The following is a 14,837-nucleotide window of genomic DNA, read 5'->3' as shown; positions in this document are numbered from 1 at the left end:
AATAGCCCACGTACCCATGTTTGTTCTGTTTAACTGTTTATTCAAAACAAGAGTTAACATTGATGACAAAATGCTAGAAAAGCAAAAGAACTCGACCCACAAAGTGCCTCATATGGCCTAGCAAATATGAAAAATTTTAAGAGGGCTATAAAATCAATATTTCTGGTGAATCTTACCTTAGACCATTGATACAGTTTACATGTGCATCATTTCTGTCAATACCGGATGTTTGGGATATCAAATTAAAATCTAAACCTAACAATGGTTCGAAGTTTTCCGGGAAAATGCCGAAAATAGGACAGTTAATCGTGATTTACACATAGAGCACATTCGTTACGGCAAAATATTAAACCAGAAAAATAACAATCACTATGCGAGAGATATTTTCCAATGAAAATATTTACCCGTAAGGTGTGCGCCCCTATTGAAAAAAGAAGAAATCATTGTCTGTGAAAGAGCTATGACTACAAACCATCATACATTTCCATGTGTTTTACATAAATTAAATGCATCGAACAAGGGGGTATTATATTGATAAGAGTAAAAGAACAACACATTTCTATCCCACATGTATCAGACGATAATTAATAGTGGGAAAAAAATACTATGATCATGTACACATAAATGTGACGTTACTGATTATTATACGTCATTTGTGACGTCATAAAAGATGTAAAGTGAGGTTTCACTTTTTTATTTTAAAAAATGTTAAATAAATGCTTTTATGGACGTATTGGGTAGCTCGCTGTCTTTAATAAAATGCCCTTTTGAAAAAAAGAAGAAGAAATGAGTAAAATTCTTGAAAAAAAAAATCATTAAAAAAATCAAACATTTGGGTTTTCTGTAAACTGCATCCTAAATAGAACTCATGTGAGGACGCATATAACACACAATATGTTTTTGACGAATCCCCTTATCGAACTGTATATGAATTTGTACAAAACGCGCAGTTACTGTATCATCCTTTTCAAACGAAAGATACTTGTCTGGCTTCTTATCTGAAAAAAAAAGTATAAGTATAGGCCTATCTGATATATCTTTTATTTACGTCGAAAGTATAAATCTTGATACACTTACTGTCGTTTATGCGACATACTTTAAATATGATTCCAGAATCAAATTGCATAATTTATTTTAATTTTAATACATTTTTCTATATGTCACTGTAGTAATTACTAGAAACATCGCTTTCCCCCTAAAGACGGTGCTTGGAGTCAAGAAATAAAAATAAGCTAAAAAAGTAATACACTTTGATAATTAAGAAAGAACACAAATTGAAGCATGTGTGTGTGTGTGGGGGGGGGGGGGGTCTTAAAAGAGTCTTTCATCCTATCTTTCTTTATTTCTTCATTCATTTTTTGCAGTATGGTCGAGACACTTCAGTAAAAAAAATACTGATTCAAGTCAATATTATGGAACTATAATTTTTTTTCAAAGTGGTGTGGTGTAGGGGAGTCATGTCCACTTGTTGTATTATCAATTAAAATAAAATGTTTAAAGTACCCTTTCCAAAAATCAAACTTAAATTCATTGACAAGGAAAAGGCTTTAAATCGATTAACCCAATCGGATGGGGGGGGGGGGGGGGGGGGGTTAACTTTACATGTGAATATATTAGCGATTGCAATCGATTGCAGATTTGCTAATCGGTTAACTGCAAAACATTCTGACCTACATGTATTAACCATGCAGTTAGTCGCATCAAGATATATACATATCAATTGACACTTTCTTTTCATATACACAAAAAGGCTAAAAGGAGGATAGAAGTTACATTCTGTTTATTATTTTGATCGGGGTATTTAATGTACATAAGAGTATATTCTATTTCAATTTCAATAGACAAGAAAAAATTAAGAAAATCATGAATCTTGCTTGAGAAATCAGAAAGGGATAATTTTCCAATGCAATTGTTAAAGAAGTTAATTCTGCGTTAATACCATGATCGGAACTAGTCTATGTCTGAACTTTCAATTTATTTACAATTTACAACGTTCTTTATAATATCAACATAACTTAATAGATAACGGCAAAATATAGACATACTGTAATTAAAAGTGCTTAGCGGTGGCGATGTTTTTAATATCGTAAAAAAACAACACAGAACTATCTGGGTAACGGCTTGATGTTATATAAACAGTAAATAACACTTTACCAATTACACTGCGATCTCTATCTGGAGAGCTATAATTACCTCAAAATATGGTGTAAAAACCCTAAATAAAAATCAATGCAGCACTTTCCTTTCTTAAAAAAAAAAAGCAGAAGGGATTTTAAGGAAACTGCGTTCAAATTTACATATATTCTAATTTTTCCGACTAATTAATTAGTACGGATTTTCTAACGGGTTAGCATCGTTCCGACCGATTAATCGATTAACCGGTTACAAATTGTCATCCCTAGTATATATACACTATTCTTCTTACCAAATGCAGAGGACCTGTGTATCTTTTGGGTGCGCTGGTATGGTATTTTTTACTTTGCTTTTAATTATACTCTGAAATCTGAACTCCCACTTGATCTGCTACGGAGATTGTTTCTCACCAAGTGTGTTGGGGGGGGGGGGTGTCAAAGAATGAATCTTCATATAACTCTGCTTTCTCGCACTTTTTTTAAATGCAGAATTTTACCTTTTCAAATCATAACATTGTCATTTTATAGCTAAAGTCGTAAAGCATAGTCTGTATAAATACTCATAAGAGATTTTTTGGGAAAGAGACTTTCAATATATACATTATATTGAAATAATAAAATCGTATATTTCACTGTAAAATCCCGGCTTAGCCATTACAGCTATGGAGGTAATTGTATTATTTGAATGAGAAAGCGGGGTGTCTTAAGTGAAAAAAATTAATAACTGACCCATAAAACCACTCGATCTTGTTTCGTGCTAGAGACCGGCAAAATATAAGCATAGATTCTTGATTAAATTATATGACAGGTTATTCCACTAAACTTACGAGTTATATTTGAAATGGCTCACTATAAATTCGCTAAGACACAGTGGAATCTGTAAACAGAGCGATTGCATTGATATAGCTTTCAGTTTGAGCAAAATCCTGTTTATTCATGCCAAACAAGTTAATATGATCTTCTTCGTATAGAAATTCAATAATTCTTAAAATTCACTCGTGTATTTTTATTTTATTTTTTGTTTGTTTGTTTGTTTGTTTGTTTTTTTTTTTGGTTTCACGAACTCTCTCTGTGTAGTAAGATACATGTAAATGATAATTCACTTCAAAATATTTTTAATGCCCTTTTCCTTTTGATCGATTTCCCCCCTAAATACGTTGATCGGACCTGTGAAAAGCCTATAAAAGTGCATTTTCTAGCTTTTAAAAATTATGCTTTAAAATACCTGCGAACATGGAATTTTTTACATGATCTGAAAATTGTGATTTTTTGCCGAGGCCAAAATAAAAAAAATACCTTTGTTTCCCCTATAACGCGACCTACCAAATTTAATCGCGCCGACTAAAATGATTTTTTAAATAAGATGATAATTCAAATATTTTTTTTTATTGTTAACCAGGTTTTTTAAAATACATGTACAGTTTCATCAAAATCAGTTTTTATCAGAACTGCCGACATTGTGCTACTGTGATTTTCAAGCATTTGTTGTAAACAAAATGACGCCCAGATGTGATTATAAAGAATTAGTTCTTCATAAAACAACGGCGACGTATCAATCTTACGCCTTTGGCTAATAAGAATTCTTCACTCTTGAAACAATTCGATAATAAGTTGAGACTTAAACAGAACATTTGAGTAAAAAAAATTGCTTCAATTATGTGTCTAAGCACCTTTAATAAATAGGTGCATTATAATCCTACAGTCATCTCTATCGCCTTTTTACGTGACGTTATATTACAAAAAAATGACGTTCATAATGCATTTTTCCATCAAAACAATACCATATTGCAAGATCTCGTTTTGAAAAAGTAAAATAGATATCGAAAAAAGAAAAACGGTTATGAAAAGCTTAAAGTCTACACTATCGATAATAAAAATCATGTTAATTTTGGGGATGAGGCCATATTTTATGGTTCGTGGATTAAACTCTTTTAGGATTTTTTTAATGAATTTGTGTCATCCAACTTTTCCTAAAATGACGATAATTTTCCCAATTTGAACTGCCCTGGCCCCAGTCCCAAAAAGTGATGTGAGAGCCCTGGAGTTAGTCGAAATTTTAAGTCCCATTTGAGAAAGCCTAAATTTAAGTCTGGTCTGTCTTAAATTCTGTAAAGTAAACCAATGTTCTCTTGGCAGTGACCAATAAATGCCGGTAAAAGAGTTAAAAGGAATATTTAATAACCTGCAGGATTTTTGAATATGTTAAAGAATGAAGATAAGAAAAGGTTACTACTTTGATTTGGCCTGGGGGCCATAAAACTTAGACAAGCTCACTTAGATTTCAGTGTCATTTTTTACCAAAGAAATATATAGTGGAGAAGTGAGACTAGATAACAACTGAGCTTGTCTAAGTTTTATGCCCCCCAGGCCAGATTAAAAATCTCTAAAAATGTTTGCTGTGATCAGGGCTCAAAATTGAACTAATGGAGCATCTTTTGTAATTAATTTCAATAGATTTATAATATCTGCATAGTACAACTGAACTTTGTTTTTTTAAAGTCTGTAATGTTACTGGTATTTTTTTCAGCTCTGCGTTTATAGTAGAAAGGAAAAGTTCTGTGGAGTTCAGCCTTGAAAACTTGTTTCTGAAGGCGACGTTCTCTGGAACCTCTGGTCTGCTGAGGGTATCTTTACTCTGTTTTAATATAATTAATCACAAATCACAGAAAGAAAAATCATTCAAATACAAACAACTGAGGGTATCTTTATTCTGTTTTAATATAATTAAAGCACAAATCACAGTCTGAGAAAGAAAAATCAGTCAAATACAAGCAACTGGGGGTATCTTTATTCTGTTTTAATATAATTAAAGCACAAATCACATTAAGTAAAAATCTGTCGAATACAAACAATTAATATATTAAATACAATGTTAACATTTAACTAAAATCTGACTTATACATACAAGCACAGTTTTCTGAGATTATTCAAGTGATTCATTATGATTATGATTTTAACACAGATTATTTTGTAAAATGCATTGCTTTTAATATAATTGATTTCATATTATATAAAGGGGGTGGATAACGAGTGGGGGCTACAATTTAATACAGAACAACTGAAAATAGATGATTTAGTTTTACGACTTGAATTTCTGTGGTATTTGTGTTACTGAGTCTTGGATTAGTTGAGTTTCTATGATTGCAGACAGTAACAACAAAATCCACGGGTGATACTCACAGGTCAGAGGTCAGCTTCCAGACTTACGGAGCCCGCTCAGGAAAGGAGCGCAGCGGTGCTTATCTGTTCTTACCCGATGGACCGGCAAAGGTAAAAATAGAATTTCACAAAATAAATAAACTCGCCAACTTTTCCAGCCTCTTTGAGTTTGACTTATGACTTAAACTGAATATGACTTATTTATAACCTATCGAACTTATGATTTAAGTACACTGTGACTTATTTTAGCCTGTCCGAGTCAGTCATCCTGTAATAAGAGTTGTGTCGGGTCCCATCGTGTCAGAAGTGTCCGTCTTTATCAGTCATGTACAACATGTCATCAGACTCCACAACACAACAGGTAATAAACACACAGCAACACAGGTAATAAACACACAGCAACACAGGTAATAAACACACAGCAACACAGGTAATAAACACACAGCAACACAGGTAATAAACACACAGCAACACAGGTAATTAGCCCAGCAACACAGGTAATTATTACACATCATCATGTCAGAGGTATCCGTCTTTATAAGCCACCTACAACATTTCATCAGAATCCACAACACCACAGGTAATTATCACAGCAACACAGGTAGTTATAATAACAGCAACACAAGTTGTTATCACACATCATCGTGTCCAAGGTGACGTGTCCGTCTTTATCAGTAACGTATAGTATGTTGTCAGAATCCACAATACCACAGTATTTTATATAATGTTGGTTGTAACAAGCTATTTGATTGGTTATATATTATTATTAAGTACCTGTGTTCCCTAGATCGTATTGAAATCAGAAACATGTCAGTGTGGGTCAGAAGAGTATAATTTTTATTTTTTTATTAAACCACAATTATACTTCATTTTTTTGAATGATAGGAGATCATGCTTCAGTAAATGCACCACTTGTATCTTACTAACAAAACCAGTCTTTCATACAGTAAGGATGATTAGCTATTCTACATTTATTGCATGATAGTGAGGGAAATATGAAGACTTATTCAGCCGAGAAAAATCATATTCCCTGAGGGCTTCGCCTCGTCATCGCGAATATTTTCCCCTTCTAACGGATTCTTAAGGTCTCGGTGTCTATTAACAACTGATCCAGAAAGGCTTGATCGCGAAACTTAATCATCTGGAACTAGTTTACCCTCTATAAATTGCGAAATAAAGTCGTCGCTAATAAAAGTTGGTTTACAGTATACTGTTTAAACTGATATTATACACCTATGTACTCCCAAGACAGCAGACAGGGAAATAGTTTGCTGTCGAGGGGGATAAACTTGCTATTGTTGGAATAGGGCCATAATAAAAATATTCCTAGATTCTCATCCCCACCCGCCCCGATTTTATACCCCTGCCTCAATTTTTTTTATTTATTTTTCTTCGTTTAAATTCTGATCAGGATCGGTATTCATCTACCATTCTACTTTGTTTTAATTAAATTTGAATTAATGAAATGATTTTGAGAGCTAAAGAGATGGTAATTGCTGTAATACATGCGTATATATTTTAAACAAGGGTCATTGGTTGAAAAAGATTGGTGATGATGTGAAGTAAGAAATAATTGAACCTTTACTATGACTTTTATTTAGGTATTGTAGATGAAATTACACCAATTGACCCGGTCAATAAGAAATCAGCAAAATTTTAAAAAAATATAAAATAAAAGCTGCCTGCCCGCCCGGAATTTAAAAAAATTTGGATGAGAATCTAGCAATTTATTTTTTATGGCCTAGTCTATAAATAGGTGTTTTATTATACTGATGCTGACTTTACTTTTGTTACGTCATGATATATACGTCACAATCCGTATAAAATCAGAAGTTTTCCAAGATGAAAAGCAAGGGAAACAGAATGTTGCCGATGAATAGTTTGACGACTATTTCACCATGGGCAGATAGCACAAAAACTATTTCACGGTAGGGGCTGTTTGGAAAAGATAGCATGTTTATTTGTCATATTTTTATATAGAACAAATTCACAGAGGTATAATAAACTGTTTTATCCCATGATTAACTCCTTATCCCATTGATATATCTCATGTGATATCATCTTCATGTCCCACAGTAGTAACTTCACAATGGGTTTGTGTTAGCTAAATATGAAGTAAAATAAAGTGGAATTCAATACAAAAACTGTGTAAAACATTGATTGTGGCGTTTAAAACAAAATGTAAAACACATGATTTGTAGTTGGATATGATTTTTATCCAACTCGTGTGTTTTTATCCTCTCTCCACGTCTCAGGGATATAAAACACACAACTTGTTGGATAAAAGTCATAGCCAAATACAAAACATGTGAGATCCTATATTTAAATGATATATAAATATGTAGGTCTTGATGGTAGTTTATATGGTATATCATTATATAGGCATTGATGGTAGAAAGTAGAACATGTTTAATCTGATATACTGTTTAATAGAATATACAGTTAAATCTGATATACTGTTTTATATGATATATTATTATGTAGGCCTTGATGGAAGAAGTCTGGACGTGTTTAATCTGGTGGACATCAGAAATGAAGTGAACTATGAGTTGTCTATGAAGATTGTCACGGACGTCCAGAACTCGGAACAAGAATTATACACAGACCTGAATGGCTTCCAGGTAAACTTGGCACTAAACCAGACATGAATGTAGAGGTAATTAACCCTAACCCTAACCCTAACCCTGGCAGTCCACCAAGGTTAAATTTATTTATGCCATGTTTAAATGAGCTTCACATTAGTCAAAATCAGTAGCTTTCATGATTAAATTTTTCCTGCATACCAAGCATGAATGTAATGTTGAGGGTTTTTTTTATGCTTAGAATTAAGATTCAGTCGTGTTTTGATCAGTTAAATGATTTTTGTACAAGTTAATGCAGATCGAAATATTTTCTTTTTGGGGGCTCTATGATTTTGTCTATTTTTAATTTTTTTTTTAAAAATTCACCAAATAATCATGTAAAGTAATGGTGGTGATAAAAAAATTATCATATTAAACAGTATATCAGATTATACAGTATATCATATTAAACCATATATCAGATTAAACAGTATATCAGGTTAAACAGGTGGTGTTAAAAAATTTAAGAGAGGACTACCTCAGTTAATGGAGCTTGTGTTCTACCCACTGTTTTATCATTATTGTCCATGAAATATGTTCAAAATAAAGAAATGTTACTTTTTGTACCAACAGATGATAAAACGCAAGACATTTGATAAACTTCCCATACAAGCCAATGTTTACCCGATGCCAGCCATGGCCTACATAGAGGATGATAAAACTCGCTTCACTGTCCTTACTGCTCAGTCACTGGGAGTCGCCAGTCTACAGAAAGGTAGAGTACAGTGTTCTCATTACTTAGTCACTAGGTGACACTATTGGTTATCCAGGTCCAATCAAGGGTGTATGGAGATTTACCCCTAGTTGTATTCTATACAACCTGAGGCTGAAGGGTGTATGGAATACAACCCAGGGTAAATCCCTGTACACCCTTGATTGGACCTGGATAATGATTTTTTTTCCTATGTACCCAAATTAATTGTTTGTAAACAAGTCTCGATCAAGCTACAGGTACACAGGAAGTAGCAGTGTAAACAGAGGTTAACCATGTCATACACAACCACTACAGCGCCAGCTTTAGAATCTCCATAGCAGTCTCTGTACAGAATTTACACACGATATATGTACACTAAAATTTTAGCAAAATTTCTGTTTGTTCTTTTTCAAGGCTGTAATATACAGAATTTAAATTTACTTGGTACAAATCATTTCTTTGTTTCCGCGTAATATTAATACCACATAACTATTAACTAAAAACCATGGTATGTCATAAAACTAGTGGACATTCAGTATCCAGAAAAAAATCAAACAAATGTACAGTTCCTAATCTCTGACACAGAAATTTCGAATACAATTGATATGTTGATTTAGCATAATGAAACTCTGTCTTCATTACCTCTGTACCTCAAATCTTAGGATATGTTGAAGTTTTTTTTTGTCCCATCAAGATTGAGATAAGATTTGCCTGTATTAAAGGCTTTAATAACAAATATTTACACTGAATATGGTACTCTCATTGTTCACAGACAGGCTACAAATGTTTGTCCTGAATCTCTTCAGTGCATTGTAGACATGATTTCTTGATTTATTAAATATTTTCTAACTTTGCGGCCACCAGTCACAAAGTGTTTCACAAACACATCATGTTACACTGAATATTGTGTATTCATTATGTACAGAAAGGCTACAAATGTTTGTCCAAGATTTCTTCAGTGCGTTGTTTACACAGGTTTTAATATTCTGAAATGATTTCTTGATTAATTACAGGTGATGTAAACATTGATTTTATTTTCTGACAGGTGATGTAAACATTGATTTTTTTTTCACAGGGATATTTGATGACTTTCATTGACAAAGTTTTTCTGACACCGCATTCTTCTTTTTTTTTTCTGTTGTAAACATTGATTTTTTTTCTGACAGGTGATGTAAACATTGATTTTTTTTCTGACAGGTGATGTAAACATTGATTTTTTTTCTGACAGGTGATGTAAACATGAGTTCTTATATTCTGACAGGTGAGATCCAGGTGATGTTGGACCGGACGCTGAATCAGGACGACATGCGTGGCATGGGACAAGGTGTCAGGGACAATAGACCCACCCCTAACAGATTTAGAATTCTGATAGAGAAACGAAGCTCCCCTCCTGTAAGTATATATAGGTATAGATAAGTATTTATAGGTATAGATAAGTATATATAGGTATACTGAATTATTTACAATGCAGTCTATTCGACATGAATGTTGTCCTAACTGGCAAATCTTTTATTACTTGTGATGACAACAATTTGAAAATGTTTACTGTTCAAAATGTTTATTAGAACTATTAACAGTTTATGTGATGGTACAATCCACTGTACAAGATGTCTACATTGAACTGCTCTTTCGTTTTTACATATGAAGGATATATTAATGGGAATCCCCTCACTAGAAGCTCACCTCCATTCAATACTTTCAGTACTTTGATTTTTACAGGTTAATGATAAACTTATGATATTCCCCTATCTAGAGACTCACCTCGATTCAATACTTTCAGTACTTTGATTTTTACAGGTGAAGGATAAATTAATGGGATTTCCATCACTAGAAGCTCACCTGAGTTATCTACAGCTAAACCATAAAATCAGCATACTCCCCCAGAAGTCTTCAGTGAGTGTTCCGGCATTGCTATCCCAGCATTCCTTCCTGTCCTCGCCTTTACCTTGTGACGTACACCTACTTAACCTACGCTCTCTACAGAAGACTTATGATGGAGCAATCACGCGAGGTGATGACTCAGCCCTGCTGTTACACAGAATAGGAGTGGATTGTGGGATACCTAACACAGACTTACAGTGTTCATATACACAAGGCAGGGTAAGTAACTCAGGTCTTTATTCATTTGACAGGGGCAGTATCTCTTGTATACAATGTTCTTATACCTGTTCTTATACCTGAGGCAAAAGGGACTAGGATTCACTGTTTAAAGCGAGGCCCCGTGTCACAGCAGGTGTGGCAGATTTCTGTATGTAATATAAAATTGCCCTTCACCAGCAATGGTGATATCTTATCATATAAACAGTATACAATCAATCATATAACTGAGGCAGGATAGGATTCACTGTTCAGATTTCTGTATGGGATAAAAATAGGACATTTTAGTCTTTATTTGATCTTTACTGAATTCAAGCAAACCTTCCAAATTTAACTCTACCATCAGTGGCATTAGTGTAGTTATTGCTAAGGGTCCTACATTTGGAAGATGAATGAACTAATATTTGTTTGAAAAAAATAACAATTCAATGCAACAATCAGTTTGTATATTATGATTAAAGTGAGAAAAGAAAAAAAAATTGATTGTTGAGGCTCTTCAGATTCATTTTCTATATCTAATGAGAGAAATCCTTTGTGTTTGTCAGTGATAATTAATTACCTGTGAGTACTCTCAGTACTTTGATTTATTTCTTTTCAGGTCCGTTTACGAGAACTGTTCAATGAGGCTTTGGGAGTAAGAGAGATCCGGAGAACGTCCTTGACCTTGCTCCATGATAAAGGTCCCACATCACTGGACAGTGACCTGACCTTGAACCCAATGGAAATCTACAGTTTCAAGGTCAAGTGGTGATGGCAGCTATAATTTCTGATGGCTGCTATAATTTCTGGATGAAGTAAAACCCCATGGTGATAATCAATTGTGATAAAAAGTGATTTTTATTTTGCACAAAGCTGTCTGAGATATGAACCTACTTTAGAGTTCTCAAGGAAACACTGCTGGTCTGAAGTGTGTGTAGCAGGGCTGGTGTAGAAGTTTGAAGTGAAGATAGAAAGATGAAATCTTTAATTTATACCAAGTTTTATGAGATGCTAGACTTGGGTTTAGTGCAATGAAGATTTTGGTAATGAAGATATTGTTAATTAAGATCATAGATGTTGGTTATTGAATGTATGCATATCATCAGAAATACATTTGTTATGATCATAAATATTTGAAAATGAGAATGACTAAGTTTGATTTTGGCGAAAAATGAAATATATGTCTATTTTAATTGAATATCCTGGATATTGATAAAATGTTTCTTTTGTCAGTTTAAGCATCTGTCATCCAAATAACATGAATTCCTTTATATATGCATGCATGATTTAATTCTCTATGATTTCCATAAAAATGTACTGTTAACGATTTTGTTTTTGTCTGAACATCATGTGTGTGATTTGCATCCTTTTTCTACCTGTGAATATTCCTTGTGCAATATACGAAGCCTTAAACCAACATATCATGTGTAAATTAAAGCTGTTGCAAATTATAGTTTTTACGGAGTAATTTGTCATAAGCTGAATTTTAAAAAAGTTTTGAAAAACTGGTTTTATTTATGTCTGAAAATTATATGTGTTTAGTTTTGCATCCTTCTTCTGCCTTTGAATATTCCTTGTGCAATATATGAAGCCTTAAACCTACATATCATGTGTAAATTAAAGCTTTTGCAAATTATAGCTTTTTTGGTAATTTTTAATAAGTTGAACATTTTGAATAGTTTTTGAAATACGAAAAGAAACAATACAATGGGAAATTAAATTAAGGTCAGAAATCACAGTTGGATGATTTATATAAGTATCTGATCAGACAGGTTTTACTGTACATAGTTTGAATCATTGATATTCTTTTAATTATTAAGACAACTATTTATGTGTGTGATTGTCTCATTTCTCAATGATAATTAATGATTGATTGAATATTGTTTTATGCAAAGTTGGCAATTTTTCAGCTATGTTTTGGCGGAAAAATTTAAGGATGTTTTCGTGAAAATGTGGCAGTTATTGATGGTCGTGAATTATATAATTTAGTGAGAGTGTTTATTTATTGCTTACAGAAATTAGACGTAACAGTATGTATATATTCTATTTCTTGGAGAGCTAATGTTTTCAGGTATTGAGATGTATTTGATTAATTAGAATTATGTATGTTTCATCAGATTCTAACATTCCATATTGTTAAAATCATTATTTCATTATAATCACTTCATGAGTGGCATTCAGTGATTAATAATATATTTTGTATGCAAGTCTCATTCAATGGGAGATATGAAATGTTTAAAACAAAGCCTGTATATAAATAATGGAATGCTTAAAAAAGCAATTCTCTTTTAAATCCCTGTGTGATTTTATATATTTGCTGAGGGTTTGGAAGAAAAGAAACGAGAGTTGCTGATGTATAATATAATTAATAAAAATGTGTACAGTGTGTCAAATTATTTGTTCACAATTTGGCAACAGGCATTGTATGGCAAGTCCACTCCATCATGGAAATATATGTGTGTTTTTTGTATATTAATAATATTTATGGATACAGGTGTGTGTAAATGAGAGTGTTACTGACTATAACTGGCATTTTATTGCTCAATGATTTTCATTTCTATTCACGATTTCACAATAAACTGAATATTTTATGTATTTACACTTCAGTGGATCCCCTGCAATAAAAAAGTATCCTTTAGTTGCTTTATGTTCTATATTAATGTCAGTGAAGTAATTTTGTTCATCTTTGTGTGCAAGATAATCTAGAGAGGCAGGCTGGTATGTTATTCTGGGAAAAAAAAATTCTGGGAAAGAAGGGTTCGCAATTTGACTTTAATATCAAAGTAACGTGATGGAGTGCACAAAGAAATTTTGAAAACAATCATGTTTCTGGATCAAACGCAATGTTTCAAGGATTTATTGTGCAAATTCTAATCAAAGCATCCTTGGGTGAAGGGGATTTTAAATTGTTTAAATAAAGAACCAAGTCCCCTCACAAGGGGAAATAATCAAGAAGAGACAAAAAAGGTGGGTCATAAATATGTCAAGAACCACTGTGCCAGAAAAGTTAAAACTTATATGGAAGCATCCTTGGGTAGTGTAAAATTCTCAATTGTTCAAATCATGACCCCCGGGGGTTGGACAGGGACACAATAGGGAATCAAAGTTTTACATAGAAATATGTTAACTGAATGTAATATGTAACTGGGCCAGAATAGCTAAAACTCATGTGGAAACATCTTAGGGTAGTGAACATTCTAAAACCCAGGCCTGGGTGGGGTTGCAATTGGGAATCAAAGTTTAATATAGAAAAACACTAGAAAAAACATTAAAAATCTTCTCAAGAACCACTAGGCCAGAAAAAACTTATGTGGAAGCACTTTGGGGTATTTTTTAAATCATGTCCTCCGGGGGTAGGGCGGAGCCACTATAGGGAACTCAAGTTTTCCATTTAAATATTAATTTTTTTTTTAATCTTCTCTAAAGTTGAAGGACTAGTTTGCCAGAATAGCTGAAACTTTTGTGAAAACGTTCTTTGGAAGTGTAGATTCAAAATTATTCAAATCATGACTCCCCGGGGTAGGGCGGGGCCACAATTTGAAATCAAAGTTATACATTTGACTATAGGAAAACCTTTAAAAATCTTATCAGGAACTAGTGGGATAGAAAACCTGAAACTTAGGCGAAAGCATCCTGGGGTAGTGTAGATTTTCGATTGTCCAAATTATGATCTTTGGGGTAGAGTGGGGTCACTAAAGGTATTATAAGTAGGAAATTTGGAAAAAAAAAAAAAAAAACAGCATGGACACAACAACTCAGGTGAGCGATGGGGCCCATGGGCCTCTTGTTTAAGTTTTGCCGTAAAACTTTCCAGACATATTTTTAAAGTTTTTAGTCGGAGCTTTGGTTTGAATTTTACAAAAATATTCTAGGTTGGTACTATAGTCCATGAGCCAGGCCATGAATTTTTCGGTTTCGGTACCATCTCGGGTGAATAATTTTCATAGTTATTTTTTGAAAGACATACATCTTTACCTTCAGAAAATGTATGATAGCATTCAATTGATTGTGGCTTTAATGGTGTATCAACTGTTTATATACACCAACCCAACTTGTTCTTTCTCACAGATATGTCTTTGAAAGAAGGAGGTTGGTTTTTTAATACGCAATTTCTATCTTTTTTCGGATTATATTTTCTTGAAAATTCTTTTAAAT

At 33.2% G+C, this 14,837-nt stretch overlaps 1 protein-coding gene across 1 annotated transcript in view; it reads left to right on the top strand.

Annotated features, from left to right (window-relative positions):
* The window catches only part of LOC134244421 (alpha-mannosidase 2x-like), a gene marked incomplete at its 5' end in the record, with an annotated part of 39,692 nt that extends 28,000 nt beyond the window's left edge, over positions 1 to 11,692 (top strand). The window contains 8 exons of the mRNA XM_062726689.1: positions 4,660 to 4,756; positions 5,280 to 5,402; positions 5,541 to 5,652; positions 7,776 to 7,912; positions 8,486 to 8,627; positions 9,868 to 9,998; positions 10,404 to 10,706; positions 11,302 to 11,692. Coding sequence (XP_062582673.1) covers positions 4,660 to 4,756; positions 5,280 to 5,402; positions 5,541 to 5,652; positions 7,776 to 7,912; positions 8,486 to 8,627; positions 9,868 to 9,998; positions 10,404 to 10,706; positions 11,302 to 11,454 — 1,198 coding nt within the window. The remainder of the gene's footprint in view (positions 1 to 4,659; positions 4,757 to 5,279; positions 5,403 to 5,540; positions 5,653 to 7,775; positions 7,913 to 8,485; positions 8,628 to 9,867; positions 9,999 to 10,403; positions 10,707 to 11,301) is intronic.
* Positions 11,693 to 14,837: the final 3,145 nt, after the last annotated feature.

Source organism: Saccostrea cucullata, unplaced genomic scaffold (assembly GCF_032062105.1).
Source record: "Saccostrea cucullata isolate Sc308-1 unplaced genomic scaffold, CSIRO_AGI_Scuc_v1 ctg1149, whole genome shotgun sequence".
Taxonomy (NCBI): domain Eukaryota; kingdom Metazoa; phylum Mollusca; class Bivalvia; order Ostreida; family Ostreidae; genus Saccostrea; species Saccostrea cuccullata.
This window is presented reverse-complemented; position numbering and strand designations above follow the sequence as displayed.